This window comes from Pleuronectes platessa, chromosome 14 (genome assembly GCF_947347685.1).
Source record: "Pleuronectes platessa chromosome 14, fPlePla1.1, whole genome shotgun sequence".
Taxonomy (NCBI): domain Eukaryota; kingdom Metazoa; phylum Chordata; class Actinopteri; order Pleuronectiformes; family Pleuronectidae; genus Pleuronectes; species Pleuronectes platessa.
This window is the reverse complement of record NC_070639.1, coordinates 6,873,135-6,887,714: the sequence shown is the minus strand read 5'-3', so window position 1 is coordinate 6,887,714 and position 14,580 is coordinate 6,873,135. Positions and strand designations below refer to the sequence as shown.

The window sequence follows — 14,580 nt, the reverse complement described above, 5'->3', positions numbered from 1 at the left end:
AGAGAGCAGGAACGTGTGTGAGGATCGAAAATATTTGAGATATTAAAGGGGAGGGGATCAGCTCTGGAGAGTGGTTGCCTTCTTTAAAACGTGATCAGTTGTGTATTTAATTAACGAGGGTTGTTGTCTCATTTGTGTTCCTGTGTACAAAGTACGTTGCTGAATGAAACTGGATGTTTCTTGTGCGGGTTAACAAGTCAAATTTTAAAGCTTGAGTACAAATATTTATAACTTTATTGATAGTTTACTTGTACAAGATGTACATTCATAATTTGTGAATCAAACGGGGGGAAAAAACAAACTGTACGATGATTCATGTTTAGGCATGCTTGCATATGAAATGATGAATCATTTAAATGGGTACAACAAATTCCATGGAGTATTATTAAATTCAACCATCCCTGAAATGTTTGTAAACTTGGACACGCTACATTTTTTTTAGGCAAACAATGCACTACAGCCACACCTCCTAATTCAAACACTTAAAAAAAACAAAAAAAACATACAAAAATAAATGCAAAGCCATGTAAAAATGTACACTTGTAGTTCAACTATTTCATCTTTCATAAACCTTTTTGACAAAAATAATAAATAAAACACCCATATGTTTAATTTAAAATGGAGACATAGATAAACGATTCTAAATGGAGGTCTGTGAACAGAGAGATTGTTGGTTTGAAGACTGTTAGAGGTACGCAGGCCGCGAGCGGGGCTGCACGTGTGTCGCCTGCTCTGACCGCAGCGTTGAAAAGGTTGTCAAAATAATCTTTGAGTTTTCAAAAACAATCCACACGTCGCGATTTTTTGTCCGGAGGAATTTGTGAAACACAGTCTGGATTAGGTGGAAATCAAAACGATGAAATGTCACATATAACATGCAGAATTAAGCGAATCATATTGTAAACAACTGCTTGGTTTTGGATTACAATGCTGATTTGTTGATTCTAGTATGAACATTTTCCCCAAAATCTGTCAGTAAGTGGATTTTTCTCTCGTGTTAGTAGAGGAGCGAAGATCATTATTTTTTAATTCAACCCTTATTTCTGCAGCTTAGAAAAAATGTGCTCATGTCTTCCTCAACAAGTGACAACTGTACCTGATGTATACAAAACCGCTTGGATACATAGGAGGGTCGGCGGGATATGGCACCTGGTTTTTCGAGTGACTTTTCTTCAACTCAACAAAATATACACTGCCGTAGAAGAGACTGGTGTGTTTGGCAAAGGAAATTCAAAACTCCAACAGTGCACCGAAAGCAACAGAAAATCATTGGGTCTCTTTATCGTTGAGAGCTAACTCGCTAGCTGTTTTTACTTATTTTTTCTTATTTTTTTTGCTATTTACAGTATTGCACTTAAACTGCACACCATTGCATTTCAGTTAGACTGATGCTTTCTTCATATTTTCAGAATTCCAAAGAAAAGAAGAAAAAAACTCGCATTTATACCCTTTGTCCAAGATAATGTCCGTTTTGCTGATCACATGACGATATCAAATTCCCCTTCCCCCTTTTTAATTAGTAAAGTAGTATCTGCTTGTAAGTGCCATTTGTAAACACCCACATACAAGACCTGAAGTGCAAAGGCATATCATCACTTCTTTACCCAGGATACAACACAATCAACAGAAAGAAATCAGGACAGAGGGAGCACGCTTGTGAGGAGAAAAGCAAACCGGACCTCGCCGACACATGCCCAGCGACACAGAGGAAATGTCTCTCCCCTCTGCGGCGAGGGAAAAGGAGTTGTTGCTTTTTTTTGCTATAGCACAAGTCCAGAAGAAGAGGGATATCAAACCGTAATGGAGACCGTTCACTTTGTAGATGCGGGGGGGCTGCCGGCGTGTTGAATGGCAGTGTTAAAAACAGTTGTCGAGCGAGTGTGTCAGGTGTGGATGGAGGCCAGTCCCAGAATGGTCCTCCATTAGAGCTCATGCACTTGGCAGCAGCATGGAACACAGTGGTTGGAGACAAATATGGCCTTTTTTAAAGTTTTTTTTTCCTTCATTTTTCTATGGGGGTTGGGGGGGGGGTGGGATGTAAAGGTGAGAGCTGTTCCAATGCTTCGGTGAGGTGGTGTGTGAGTCTGTTTCCCACATGCTCAACCTGTTTGCATTGTCAACATGGCGGCAGCCAGCGTCAGCGAGGCTCTGCTTTTGGCCCTGCTGCTGCCTGCCAGTTTGCTTTGTTCTAACGTCCTCTGGTCTGACGGGCCCCGGCCCGAACCTCAGACAGACATCCACATGTGTTTGTACGGTCCTTGGGATGTGATCTGTGCCTGGAGTGGACTGAGCCACTGGCCCCGCAGAAGTCCTGCCTGTTGGGGCGAAAAGTAAAAGGTGATTTCATTGGTATTTAATTACCGTTCTCTACAAGTGGTTTGTTTTGGCAGCTGGTTTTGTGACAATTTTCTCACTCCCTCCTCCTTTTTATTTTCCTCCTCCACTGTTCTCCCCCTCTCTCTCCCACACATACTCTCTCTCCCCCCTCTCTGTATGTGTTCCTCTCTTTTCATTCTCACTCAGTGTTTTTGTTTAGTTTAGTTTTAGCTGTGAGTGTCACGGCCCCTTCACAAGCCCAGTCTTGTGTGAGAGGCGATTATGGGCATCAGGCGAGCGGAGGGGCAGCCCGGTGGGGTCAGAGTCCCAGAGCCTCGGTGTGTTTTCTTGCCTTGAGTCGCAGGTCGGCGATGCTCGAGTTCTTGCTGTTGCTTTTGGCAGCCGCCGCCACTGCCGCCGCTGCAGAGGCTGAATCGGCGAGAGATGCGATTGGTAGTCCGAAGGGAGGGGGTGGGAACATCAGGTAGGGAGCGTGAGCGGCCAGGTGAGGGTGCAGGTGGGGGTGTGAGTGGGCGACGCCGTCCAACTGGAGCTGGGCTTGGACCTGCAGGATAGCGAAATATAAAATTAGTCGGCATCGGAGCCTCGGGCCGTGTGTCTGTGTGTGTGTGTGTGTGTGAAGAGGGTCTAGGATTCGGGTTTCACACTCTGACACTATTAAATACCCCCTCAAATTTGACCCCCTCAAAGCTGTTGCTTACACTATGTTTTCTAAGAAAATATTTAAGGGCTGCACTCTCCACTTGAGCCCTTTCTTCATGTCAGCTATTCTAAAAGTTAATGAATCATACGTTGCTCTCAGACACCAAATCCAATTTAATCATCCAGAATCAAAGTCTTTCTAGGACCCAGAACAGATTTGTTTAATTCAGACTGAGGACGCCGTTATACCCTTGGAAATATGCAGTCTTGTTATCCTGATTATGTATTCAATTGCATAAATAAACAATTTTGCACTAAAAAGACATTCACATATTTGGAGTTATAAATATTTATCCAGACATATTCCTGAGTCAAGGGAAAAAAAAGAAACCATAAGGAGCATAGAATATCAGTTTTCACATTCTTGGCAATTATTTTATAAGAAGTAGGTGAAAATTAAGCATCCGCTCACTTCAGAGGGAGCGAACTGAGCCTGTTGCCATTTCTCATGTGTTTCAAACACCACAGGAAGAAGTGGGAAAACTCAACTATTTCATACTTTCTTCTCCAACCAAAATAGAATGATATAAAGTCAAAGTTCTAACTTGACAAAAAAATTGTTATATATATTATTTTGCCGCTTTGCTGCCTTTCATATTTCAGCCTAGAAATACTGAGGATGACTGGAGCTGAAGTTGGTCACTGAAAGGGGAAACTCAATAGAACCACAGATTTATCGTTGCTCGGCAGCTCCACGGATCTCATTCACCAACAACCAGGTAACAAACTGCAGCTGGGACCGATAGTTCCCAGAGTTCGGATGAAATCGCAGAAGCACTCGTGGAAAACTGAGACTGGATTTTCTGGAGGAGTCGACACAGACAAATGCTACCCCCGTCCAAACAGGTGGTGGAGGTTTGACGTGTGTGTTCACTGATATGTCTTCACACACACGTGTATGTACATGTGTCACAAACTCCCAGCTTGCATATGTATTTTATTTTATTTTATGTGAGAGGATTGTGGCATCCTGGCATTCTCTCTGGATCCTGAAGATGGATGCAAAGGTTTCCGGCCTCATTTAACCCTCACACCTTGCGATGTCAAGTCATCACCCAACCCCACCACAAGACTGTCCATTCAGTTGTTTCATATGCGTATGCTGCATTGTGCAGCCTGTATGGCACTGCCTGTTTCACCCTCATACAGTGTGCCTCTCTCTCAGTATGCAGGCCTCAAGCCTCCACCCCTGCCAGTGCAGCTCAACGCCAATATCCATAAGAGCCCGACTCCATTCCCCTGCTTTCATCCTCTCTTTTATGTGCCACGCTGTTGGCTTAATTAGGCCGCTGCTTTTTCACCAGGGTCAAGTGGACAACAAAGCAGCCAGGACACAGAAGCAGATAGCAGCAGATCAAATGTCCGTCCACCTAGCTCCCCTCTGCCTGCAGAGGCCGAGCCTCTCCACGCAGCCAAGAGGTGAAAGGTGCACTGAGGTCGGAGCTGCTCCCTCCTCCAACACACATCCCTTCCATCTAATAGCTACACTGGTGGCCTAGATTCATGTGGATGTACAAATATAGAAAGCCTACTCTGACTCTGAGAATCACACCCGTAGCTCCATTACAGATTCCTCAGTGGCCACCCCTGCATCACAGGATGCTGAGTAATCGTCTTTTTTTAATTTTACTGCAACTCTGCCTGCATTGTTTAAAACTTTTACTACATTTAATTCAACCTGAGCTCGATTATATTTTTCAAGCTTCGTCAGCTAATAAGGAGAAGGAGGCCTACCTGTTGGAAGGGCATCCGGAGAGCGCCCATGTTGACGTAGGGTGCTACTCTGCAGGCGTCCAGGTGACTGCCGCTGCCCAGAATAACACCTGGAGAGAACGGAAAGATGTCTGTCAGACGGCCAGACAGTTGTTGTTATGTGAGATGAGAAAGTCAGAGGTTTTTTTTCCACGTGCAGTGAAAAAGAAATATTAAAATAGTGCAAAGAGTTAAAGTAAAATAACCAAAAAAAAAGGAATATACAAAATTTGAAGAAGAGATATTTACCTTTGTGCATTTGATTTTCTTGTTTTCGACATTTTGCTCTTCTGTTCTGAAACCAGACCTGTGAATGAAAAGTAAATCATAGATAAGACAAAGACATCGAAACAAAAATTTATTTTTTATTTCATTCCAGATGTTATTTTAATAAAGTTGTAATTTGTTGAGAGGCCACTCATTTTAACAAATAAAGGAAAAGCACATATAGTTTATGAAAGTTCAAATGAAATCTTATTTGTCAGTTGATAAAAATGTACTATGAAATACTTCTATAATAAAAACATTTATGGGAAACTAACAAGATTTATGGAAAATACCCCACAGTAAAAAATGATATAGGTGAATATAAAACACTTTATAAACTTATCATTGGGCTTCACAGTTCATTATTATGAGAACACAGTGGTTTTATAGGTCATCAAAAACAACTAAGTTCACTGTAAACTCAGCAGTGAGTAATCCACCACAGGCTCACAGAGGCTGGGGGAACATTATGGGAATTATACTGTGACATTTGGTTTAAAAGGATATTTTTTGAAATGAGAAATAATCCTCGTTAAGCCCCCTGCAGTGTGCTGAGTGTCTGTGGAGCTGCAGGCTTCTATTGTTAATCATCATCAGCCTAATTTGCCTCCGTGAATAACATTATCCCCCCCTACTCCGAACCCGCACTGATTATCATTTACAGATGCGAAATTACACAAAGGGCACAGACTGACGAGGAGGACGAGGATGAAGATAATGAGGAGGATGATGAATCAAGGTGCCGCGGAGCCATTTTAAGTTGCGTGGCGCGACGATGGACGTCGTGTGGATGAGGCTGCGGCAGCACCGCGGTCGATAGAGTTTTCAAATAATGAAAAAGTGATGTGAAAATATAAATATATTGTTTCGCTCTTTAAAATTCAATCTTAAGATTGTATGTCCACACATTGCGGGGACGTTAAAGTAATATGTTCCAGCCTGAGATTTAATAAGCATAAAGATATTATACTAATTTAATATAATTATGATAACGTTATTATTATAATTATTATTATAATTGTTGTTGTTATCAATATTATTATTGTTGTTGATGTCATCATTACAGTTGTTGTTATTATGAATAGTGGCCCACGCTGCATTCTGATGGATGTGTTGGGGCGCTGAGCGGTGAGCTGCTCAGCGGTTAAATGATGCTAGAAAAGGTGTTTATGAAAATCCCAGGTGATTTTGCATAGACGCACAGTAAACCCCTCAGATAAATCAAGGCTTATATTAGACGGGCACCGAGATCAATTCCAATTACGCGCCAGTATGTTAAGCAAAGTGAACTACACTGGTTCAGACAGTTATTTCTTCATTAAGGACCACTCAATGATGCGCTTCACAAATACCCTAATCTCATTTCCTTTTTGATTTTTTATTAGAGACAGTGAATAATGACATTTAATTTAGCAGCGCGCCAGAAACCCAAAGATATTAGTCCTAACCGAATTACTGCCTGCTCCTCACCAAGCTCTCATAACTTTCAATTAGATTCATTGACAGCTGCTCGGAGCGCAGGTTCTCATGGCTGCAATTCACTCGAACGCACAGGGAGAGTGTGTGCGAGTGTGTGCGAGAGAGTGAGGAGGCAGCGTGTCCCCAAAAGTGTCCAAAACATGGGGGTTTAAAAAAAATGCTTTATTTTCCAATAAAACACGAACGACGTCTCCTGTGCGTCCAAATCCACTTTACGCACAGGAAACGCAAACTTGGGGTCTTTACCAAGCAAATTTACACCATCAATTATTTTTAATTCACACTTTATTAGTGATAACTGCAAGTGTGGCCCTGCAAGTCCGACCGTGTTTGACTCAAACCGGTAGTCGACGGGCTTATAAAGCTCCGTGATGGCTTTGTATTCATCCGATTAGATGGTGAACAGCAGCGAGAGTTGGGCCAGAATCGAGTTATTTCTAATGTGTTTTTATGGCGACACTACATCAAGCCTATGGCAGATATTACAAAGAAAATGAGGAGGGATACGAGTTGACATAAGAGCGCGTCCCCTGAAGCAGCCATTCAGGCTCTTCATTCATTTTAATCATTGCTGGGGATTTTTTCTTCGTCACTGCTCCTCATCCTCCTCTTCCTCCTCCAAGGATCGTAGGAGTGGAGGCTGCAGGCCTGCTGATGGACGCCCGATCATCCCGGGTGATTTACAGCAGATTAAACTTGTTTGATATCTATAATAACAAACCACTGCCTTTATAAATACTGAATTTCTGTTTTTGCTATTTAGCGCCCTGTTAATTACATCACAGGAAACACATAGTGGACAAATATGGTTAAATATTCAGCCTAAATTTGAATTATTTGAATCCCAAAGCATCCAGTCAATGTTTTGCAGAATTTCACACAAATGTCAGAGTAGCAGAGTTAAATGTCACTGCAGGAATATTGTCAAAATATTTCAGACTTGGAGCTTTTGCAGGGGACAGAAGCTGCATCATTAATCTCAGAGGTCTGGGGGGGTCAACCAGCCTGGAGACTGATGGGCTTTTAATTTTATGCATGTTGCAGGACACATGATGTATTGACATCACAGAAGATCCAGGAGGAAAACCCTGCACTATTTTTGTTTTGTAATTTTTAACACATTTTATAATTATTGAAACAAGACCTGAGGCTCACCCAGTATTTCGTTTTGTAGCATTTTTTGCAAGGTTGAAAACATGATCAACATGAACTCGAGCCCGGCTAACTGAATTATTTAGAATGAAAGAGAAGAGAAAAAGGGCAACAAACTTCCCCTCTAGCCTTTTCTTTTTACAACATTAATTATTTTACGGGTAAATAAGTTATGGGATTTATTGTTTTCCATATGTGGCGCAATATTTAGATTTCTTCTAAAAAAAATTGGAACGCAACTACAAATCGAAGAACATCTCACTCACATATTATAAGAAATATATCAGCCAATGCATCGTCTAACAATAATATCCCTCAAAGCAGCAATAACACTGTCTGGTGGAGCAGGAGGCTGTGATCGCTGCAGACGCACAGTCTCTGTGCAAATGTTGTGGGACAAACGTGGTTTCCTGTGTTGTGGCTCGGTCTGCAGATCCGTGTTTTAACAGACACATGCGTCAGTTAGAAAAAGGGGAAGCACCAGGCAGAGGGGTCCTCACCTGCACCCGGGCCTCGGACAGCCCCAGCCGCTGACTCAGCTCCTCTCTCATGAAGGCGTCCGGGTAGTGCGTCTCGTCGAAGAGCCGCTCCAGCTCGTTCAGCTGCTCCAGGGTGAAGTTTGTGCGACTCCTCCGCTGCTTCAGTTTGCCCTGCGCGTCCTCGTCCTCCGACTTCACGTCCTCCTTCTTCTCCTTGCACTCGTATATCCCTATTACGCGGCCCGGGGTTAGGGGGGAGAGGGGAAGAGGAAAGGACGCGTTCAGTACTGGACATTACAGCCTCCTGGGGGAGACGCGTAAATGCGCACCCATCACGGCCTTTCTCTCACTCTTACGAATATATAGCCTACAGTAGTGGGTCCCCCATAGCCAACACTGGGCCCCCTGCTTTGGGCCTGTTAGTTGGCTGTAACACACACACACAAACACACACACACACACACACACACACACACACACACACACACACACACACACATATACATATACACCCTAATTCTTCCAGAGAGGGCCCTGTGGCTGCACATTTCCAGCCTCCATAAGTCAGTGAGCTGTGTCAGTGCAGTTGTAAAGGTAAATCAGTCAATACATGCCATGTCACATTAATAAGCCATTTAAAGTCCCGACTGAAGCTGAGAAAGATTTAGGCCCATTACCTGCTCCAGTGAAACACAGAGGAGTTACTCCAGACTATAAATACAAATATGTGGAGTAATTTATTCTTTTTTTTCATTTAAACTTTAAATACTTGTGTTTTTTTTAGGTTGTCAGTATATAGGCTTTATTGTATTTTAATTGGACTATATACTGCACCATTAGCTGTTATGTGTGTCGTTATTATTAGTAACAGACTTGACAACTGCTGCAATTACTTCAATGTTCTTGTCGCATTTTGTTGTTTGTAGTTTGTTGACGTGAAAGTGTGTTTTTTTCCCCCACAGCTGAAAAGCATTTGATTTTATATAAATATCAAATGAAGCACACACATACACACACACACTCTCTCTCTCTCTCTCTCTCACACACACACACACACACACACTCACGCACACAGAGAGAGGCAGACATCCTCCCTGTGGTCTGAATTTAATGAAAAAGTAAAAAGGAAGAATAGAGAAAAGTACAGAGCCTTATTTGCACTGCTGCTACAAGATAAATATAGAAACAAGTTAAAGAACCTTCACTGAATGTCTGAACGTGTCCTCCCTGCACATCGGTCTGTCCAACTGTCTCACTGCACTTTTTTAATATTTCATAAATTTGAGGGTTTTTGAAGGAAAATCCATTTTTCATTTGTGTAGTGGCAGATTGTTCAAATTATAAGAAGCTTAAATTTGATTTGGGGTACATAATGTAGAGAATATTGCACGTCATACAAAAGGGAAACTACATCAGAATAGCATTGCAGTTGTACTTTTAAATGAAGCCACATTCAATATAAAAGCTCTGTAAAATACTAACAGAGAAACAAGTTAAGTAAATTGGAAATGCTGAAGGTTTATCTTGGATTATTGAAAGATGTTTATTTGTTTTGGCAAACAATGTTAATTGTTCATTACATAAGGTTAAATAAAATTTATAAACGCCACAGAAACAATAGATAATAATTATTTTTGTTAGAATTATAAGAAATACCAGGGTATTTTTTTTTCGTTTAACCCGAGGCTGAATGTCTGAAAACAATCCTCAAACAGTTAAAACGACGGTCAGATCATGGGCCCGCCTCCTGCTCTGTAAAAATAATGGTTTTAATAAAGAGAATAATGCGTAAACTTTGTACGTGCAGTGAAGGCGCACGGCGGTGGAATTAAAACTGTTTTACGCACGGATTTGCAGGGGTTTGTAAAAGAAAGAAAAGAAAGACTCGCTGCCGATTCAAGACAACTGAACTTGAGACATTTCCCCGACACAATCCCCTGCACGGGGCGGTTTGTTCATATAAAAAAACCAAACCAGATCTTACCATCTGTCCCTCTGGAAACATTAAAGTCCTTGAGTTTCTCCTTCTCCAGCTCGACGTGGTCCTTGAACAGATGCACCGGGCAGTGGGTGCCCTCCGCTATGTCCTGCAGGTTTGTCTCCGGGCTGCCCAGCTCCCTCGCCCGATTCAAGCCGCTCTCCAAAACTTCCCTGTACGTGATACTCTCTTTGGTGCTCTCCTTGGTTTTCTGATCGAACGACTTCGACACGAATGCCGTAAGCTCTTCCATGGTCGCTGCTGTCGCTCAGTAGTGTGTCCTGGTCAGGGGAAATCCACCGTGGACCGCCAGGAATACAACCGGGCACAGTCGCGTCTCGTCTGTCTCTGTGCGCACACGCCACCACACCAGCGGCACCACTGCTCACGGACGTAGCGCTGTGTTTTTTGGGGGGGCTGAGGCTGGCAGCAGCGGCAGATAGGAGGGGTGGAGAGGAGGTGAGATCACTCCTGCTGTTGTGACTGTGTATTTGAGAGCACACTATTTATACACGGCCACCTCAGCCCGGCCCCCCCACCCCCTCTTCTCTCCGATCTGTGTCTTGAGCAATTACAGGCCGCCTCGACTTTGCAGAATTCAACTTTCAGCAGCTTTTTTTCCCCTTCTTCTTCTTCTTCTTCTTCTTCTTCTTCTTCTTCTTCCTCCTTCTCTCTCTCTCTCTCTCTTTCTCTCTCTCTTCCTCCACAAATCAATGATGGAGCTGATGGAGGCGGTTAATTGAATTACGGGGTCATTAAAAATGCCAACGGTGGATCGGCCCCATGCGTGGAGGCTGTGTATGGCTGCTGGCCTGCGTGTCTAATTAATTCGACGAAAATTTAATTAACGCGATTATGGGAGGTATAAATGTTTGTGGGGAGGGGGATGGGGGGGGGGGGGGGGGTTCCGTCACTTGATATTTTTTTTTTCCTTTTTGCGTTTGTTGAGCTGGCAAATTAGTTTGAAAGATATTAATCTGAGCGGAACTCCACCTATAACCTGTGGTGCGTCAGCTGATTGGATTTATAGTCTCTTTATGTGGGGTCTGCATGGCGCACATTTTAAATCATGTCAAAACGTAGAAATTATCAATTTATTAAAAAATAGTTTTTAAGAGACATACGTTCGGCTCTGTTAATTTCAGAAAAAAATATTAGGCCTCAAACATTTATTTCCCCCCAATTCTACTGCAGGAGAAGTCATGTTTTTGTTGTGTGAAGTTATTTACCAGCTGCATACAAGTGCATTACCAGGACTGTAGATCAAAATGAAAAGAGAAAGAAGCCAACGATCCACAGCAACACATATTTAATTACGGGATAATGTTGTAATTAATATTTGGCTGCTTGTAAACTCGCCTCCCATCTGAGTATTCACTTGTGATCCTCTGTGGTTTACGGTTACGGATATGGGCCGCGAATCAATAGGAATCAGCAGTGAAAAAATGTTCCCTCTATTTACAGGCTTTTCGTGGGAATAAGTGAGCCCATAATGGCTTAACGTTATCTAAGTCGTTCATCAGTCCAGCACACAAACACAAAAGGCCGGGAGAGGAGTGTGATCCCCTGGGTGCGCCGCCCAGAGCGGCCCGCCACTGTGAAAGTCTCATATCTCAGCTCCATAATGACTCGGTTTGATGTCTCTCCATTTATCAGCGCGCCCGCTCCACATCAGTGCGCCTGACGCACACGTCGAGGTCTCTCCCTGGTGCCATGAACTGCGCCTTTTGTTGTTAATAGACCTAAATCCTCTTTAAGACGCAAATCTGCGCTCCCAGTCGCGTGCCCCGGTACCATCTCACAATAAAGTGGCGTTTACAAAAGGCGCTTTTTAATTTGCGCGCGTGTGTGTGTGTTTGTGCGTGTGAAACGAAATAATTCACCAACAGGGGCTTCCTTAAAAAATAAAAATCAAGGTGTTATAAGATATTTACGCACAGGGGTTCAGAATGGGCCAAATGGACTGTGAAAGATGTACAAGATAACAGATGTAATATTTCTGTTCACTGGTCATTTTAATGCGTAATGTAATATTTCCAGAGTGGATGAGACCACGTGCACGTACATACAAAATCAAAAAAATGTCAGCCAATCAGTGGGAATGAAGATGCAACAATATTTATTGTTAAGATAAAAAATGTCTATACCAAAATAATGAAGGAACAAAGACCTAGAGGCAGTGTGTGTTTATTTTTGGCGATCACAGTGTTAGATTAATTAATGAGTGTATATGTTTTTGTATATAAAGGCAATCATTTTATCCATTTTACTCTATGTTTCAGGAGATCACACAGCAGCTGCAGTAAGAGCAGGGCTTCTCTATAAAGATTAAAAAATCTCGGTTCGTGTAATCTCGTTGACTGGAGGCTGGTGTTGTCCAATGAGCAGCAGCCTGCAGAACTACAGAGCGGATCCAGGAGGGAAGCTCCTCGCGCACCGACGCGGCTGTCGCTTCACTTCCAGTGGCCAAAACTCTTAAAGGGGCCTCAATCATATTTCCAACGCGCGTTCATTTCTCCCCACGAACCACGCGCCCCGCCTTTCCTGCTGCACGTGAAAAATTACAACACACACACACACACCCAAAACACACACCCACACGTCGTGTTATTTTTGAATTATTCACTAACTTATTTATCATCAGTGTTACGGTTGTTATTCTATCCAGTGTGGACGACCACAGGACAAAGTGTGTGGTGTCAGCTCCATAGATCTGTGGCCTGAGAGTCCCAAAATACCTAAATAATAACACTAGTACTACTACAACTATCATTTTTATTCTTATTAATAATAACAATATATTATTATTTATAATTATTATTATTATTATTATTATTCAGAACGAGTGTTGTTGTATAGTATCTATATATTTTTTTCTTCATTGTATTCAAATTGTAAAAGTTAAATGTATTTCCAATAAAAATCAGGGCAAATGTCAATTTTATTAATTTTCTAATTTAAATGTTTTTTATTCATCACTGTTGATCATCGTCCCAGTCTACATTATAAGTCATCTTATGTTATTAATAATATATGTATATACATATATATAACATTTTACATATAACATTTTCATTTAGGCTACTTAGGTCCATTGTACAGAGATAGATAGATAGATAGATAGATAGATCGATAGATAGATAGATAGATAGATAGATAGATAGATAGATAGATTTTACGCATGCAACACAATAAACAAGATGTAAAATATAATATCAAAACTACAACCTATCAATTTTTTTTAAATGTACATTGTTTGTGTATATATATATATATATATATATATACATAAGTATATATGTATATGTGTATATATTTAAGCATATTTGTATATATGTATATGTGCATATATGTGTATATATTTAGGTATATCTGTATATATGTATATATATTTATTTATTTGGTCCATTCGTTGTCACCTAATTTGCAGTCTCTCTGAAAATACATTGTTGAATCCTCCTCCCGTGTTCCTCTGTAGGTACCAGTGAAATATAGTCGTCACCGAGTTGCAGCGGGTGCCAAGCACCCAAGCACTTTCTTTTACTGTCCACAAAGCTACTCATGTCGTGATCGTCCATTTACTGCTCATTAGCGAGCTGAGGAATTCCTCCTCTACCTGCTACTGATGGCTTTGGAACATTATCAAGACATCAGCAGACTTAAATGAGTCTGTGCCGGCTGGATGAGACCAGGGAGAGAGAGAGAGGGTGAGAGAGAGAGAGAGAGAGAGAGAGAGAGAGAGAGAGAGAGAGAGAGAGAGAGAGAGAGAGAGAGAGAGAGAGAGAGAGAGAGAGAGAGAGAGGGAGAGGGAGGGAGGTAGGAGGAGGGAGAAAGAGACAGTGTGGAAGAGTGGGAGAGGAAGTGGGGGACGTACATTGCAGAGCAGTCAACAGAGCGGGGCTGTGTTGCTCTTCCTGACTGAACATCAAGATTTACACTGGGATTGAAGGTTTAATATCATTAATGAGCTGTAGGCCTATGGGTGTGAATACTGAGAGATGAGGGGAAAGATAAACAGGAAGAGTCTGAGCCTGGACACAAGACCTCACTCCAACAAATACCACAACGCTGGTTCAACCTGTTCCCTTTTCCAGACTAATCCCTCATGTGAGACGGCACGGATCATCCCAAGTACAGGTCTCAGTTTCTGGAAGGTTGCCAACATTTCTCTCTCTCTTTTTTTTCCACTTATGAGGGAAGTTATTGACTAAATGGTTTACTAACTCCAAATATGGGAATTAAAAACAAAGACACAGTGAGAGTACAACACTTCTATCTGTCAGTAAAAGAGATGGAAAGATATTAGAGAATGTTTCTATGCGCACCAGTGCTCATCTCTCTGCACCACACTTCACTAAAATCATAATGGATGACAGATGTGATTGTCTAAATGTTTTACTCGCCCCTGAGACAGTGAAGGAGTGAGTTTTGAGA

The 14,580-nt window shown here is 42.0% G+C and overlaps 1 protein-coding gene across 2 annotated transcripts; it reads right to left on the bottom strand.

The window, feature by feature from the left end:
* Positions 1-216: 216 nt before the first annotated feature.
* On the bottom strand, positions 217-10,610 carry shox (short stature homeobox). 2 transcript variants are annotated; one of them, XM_053439847.1, is made up of 5 exons: positions 10,153-10,610; positions 8,190-8,398; positions 5,041-5,098; positions 4,774-4,862; positions 217-2,935 (listed from the first exon to the last, which is right to left on the bottom strand). In XM_053439847.1, the coding sequence occupies exons 1-5, from the start codon at positions 10,397-10,399 to the stop codon at positions 2,636-2,638; spliced, it is 903 nt and encodes a 300-aa protein (XP_053295822.1). In that variant the 5' UTR covers positions 10,400-10,610; the 3' UTR covers positions 217-2,635. The 2 variants fall into 2 exon arrangements, with proteins under 2 accessions (XP_053295822.1, XP_053295821.1); XM_053439846.1 differs by having other exon boundaries at positions 217-2,881.
* Between the last annotated feature and the right edge of the window lie 3,970 nt (positions 10,611-14,580).

What these genes read in the sequence shown, in the direction of transcription:
- shox (XM_053439847.1), bottom strand. Translation starts at nt 10,399, where the DNA reads ATGGAAGAGCTTACGGCATTCGTGTCGAAGTCGTTCGATCAGAAAACC. An exon ending in TGTTTCCAGAGGGACAGATG is followed by an intron (nt 8,399 to 10,152) that starts GTAAGATCTGGT and finishes GCCGCGTAATAG; the next exon opens with GGATATACGAGTGCAAGGAG. An exon ending in AGAAAATCAAATGCACAAAG is followed by an intron (nt 4,863 to 5,040) that starts GTAAATATCTCT and finishes CGTTCTCTCCAG; the next exon opens with GTGTTATTCTGGGCAGCGGC.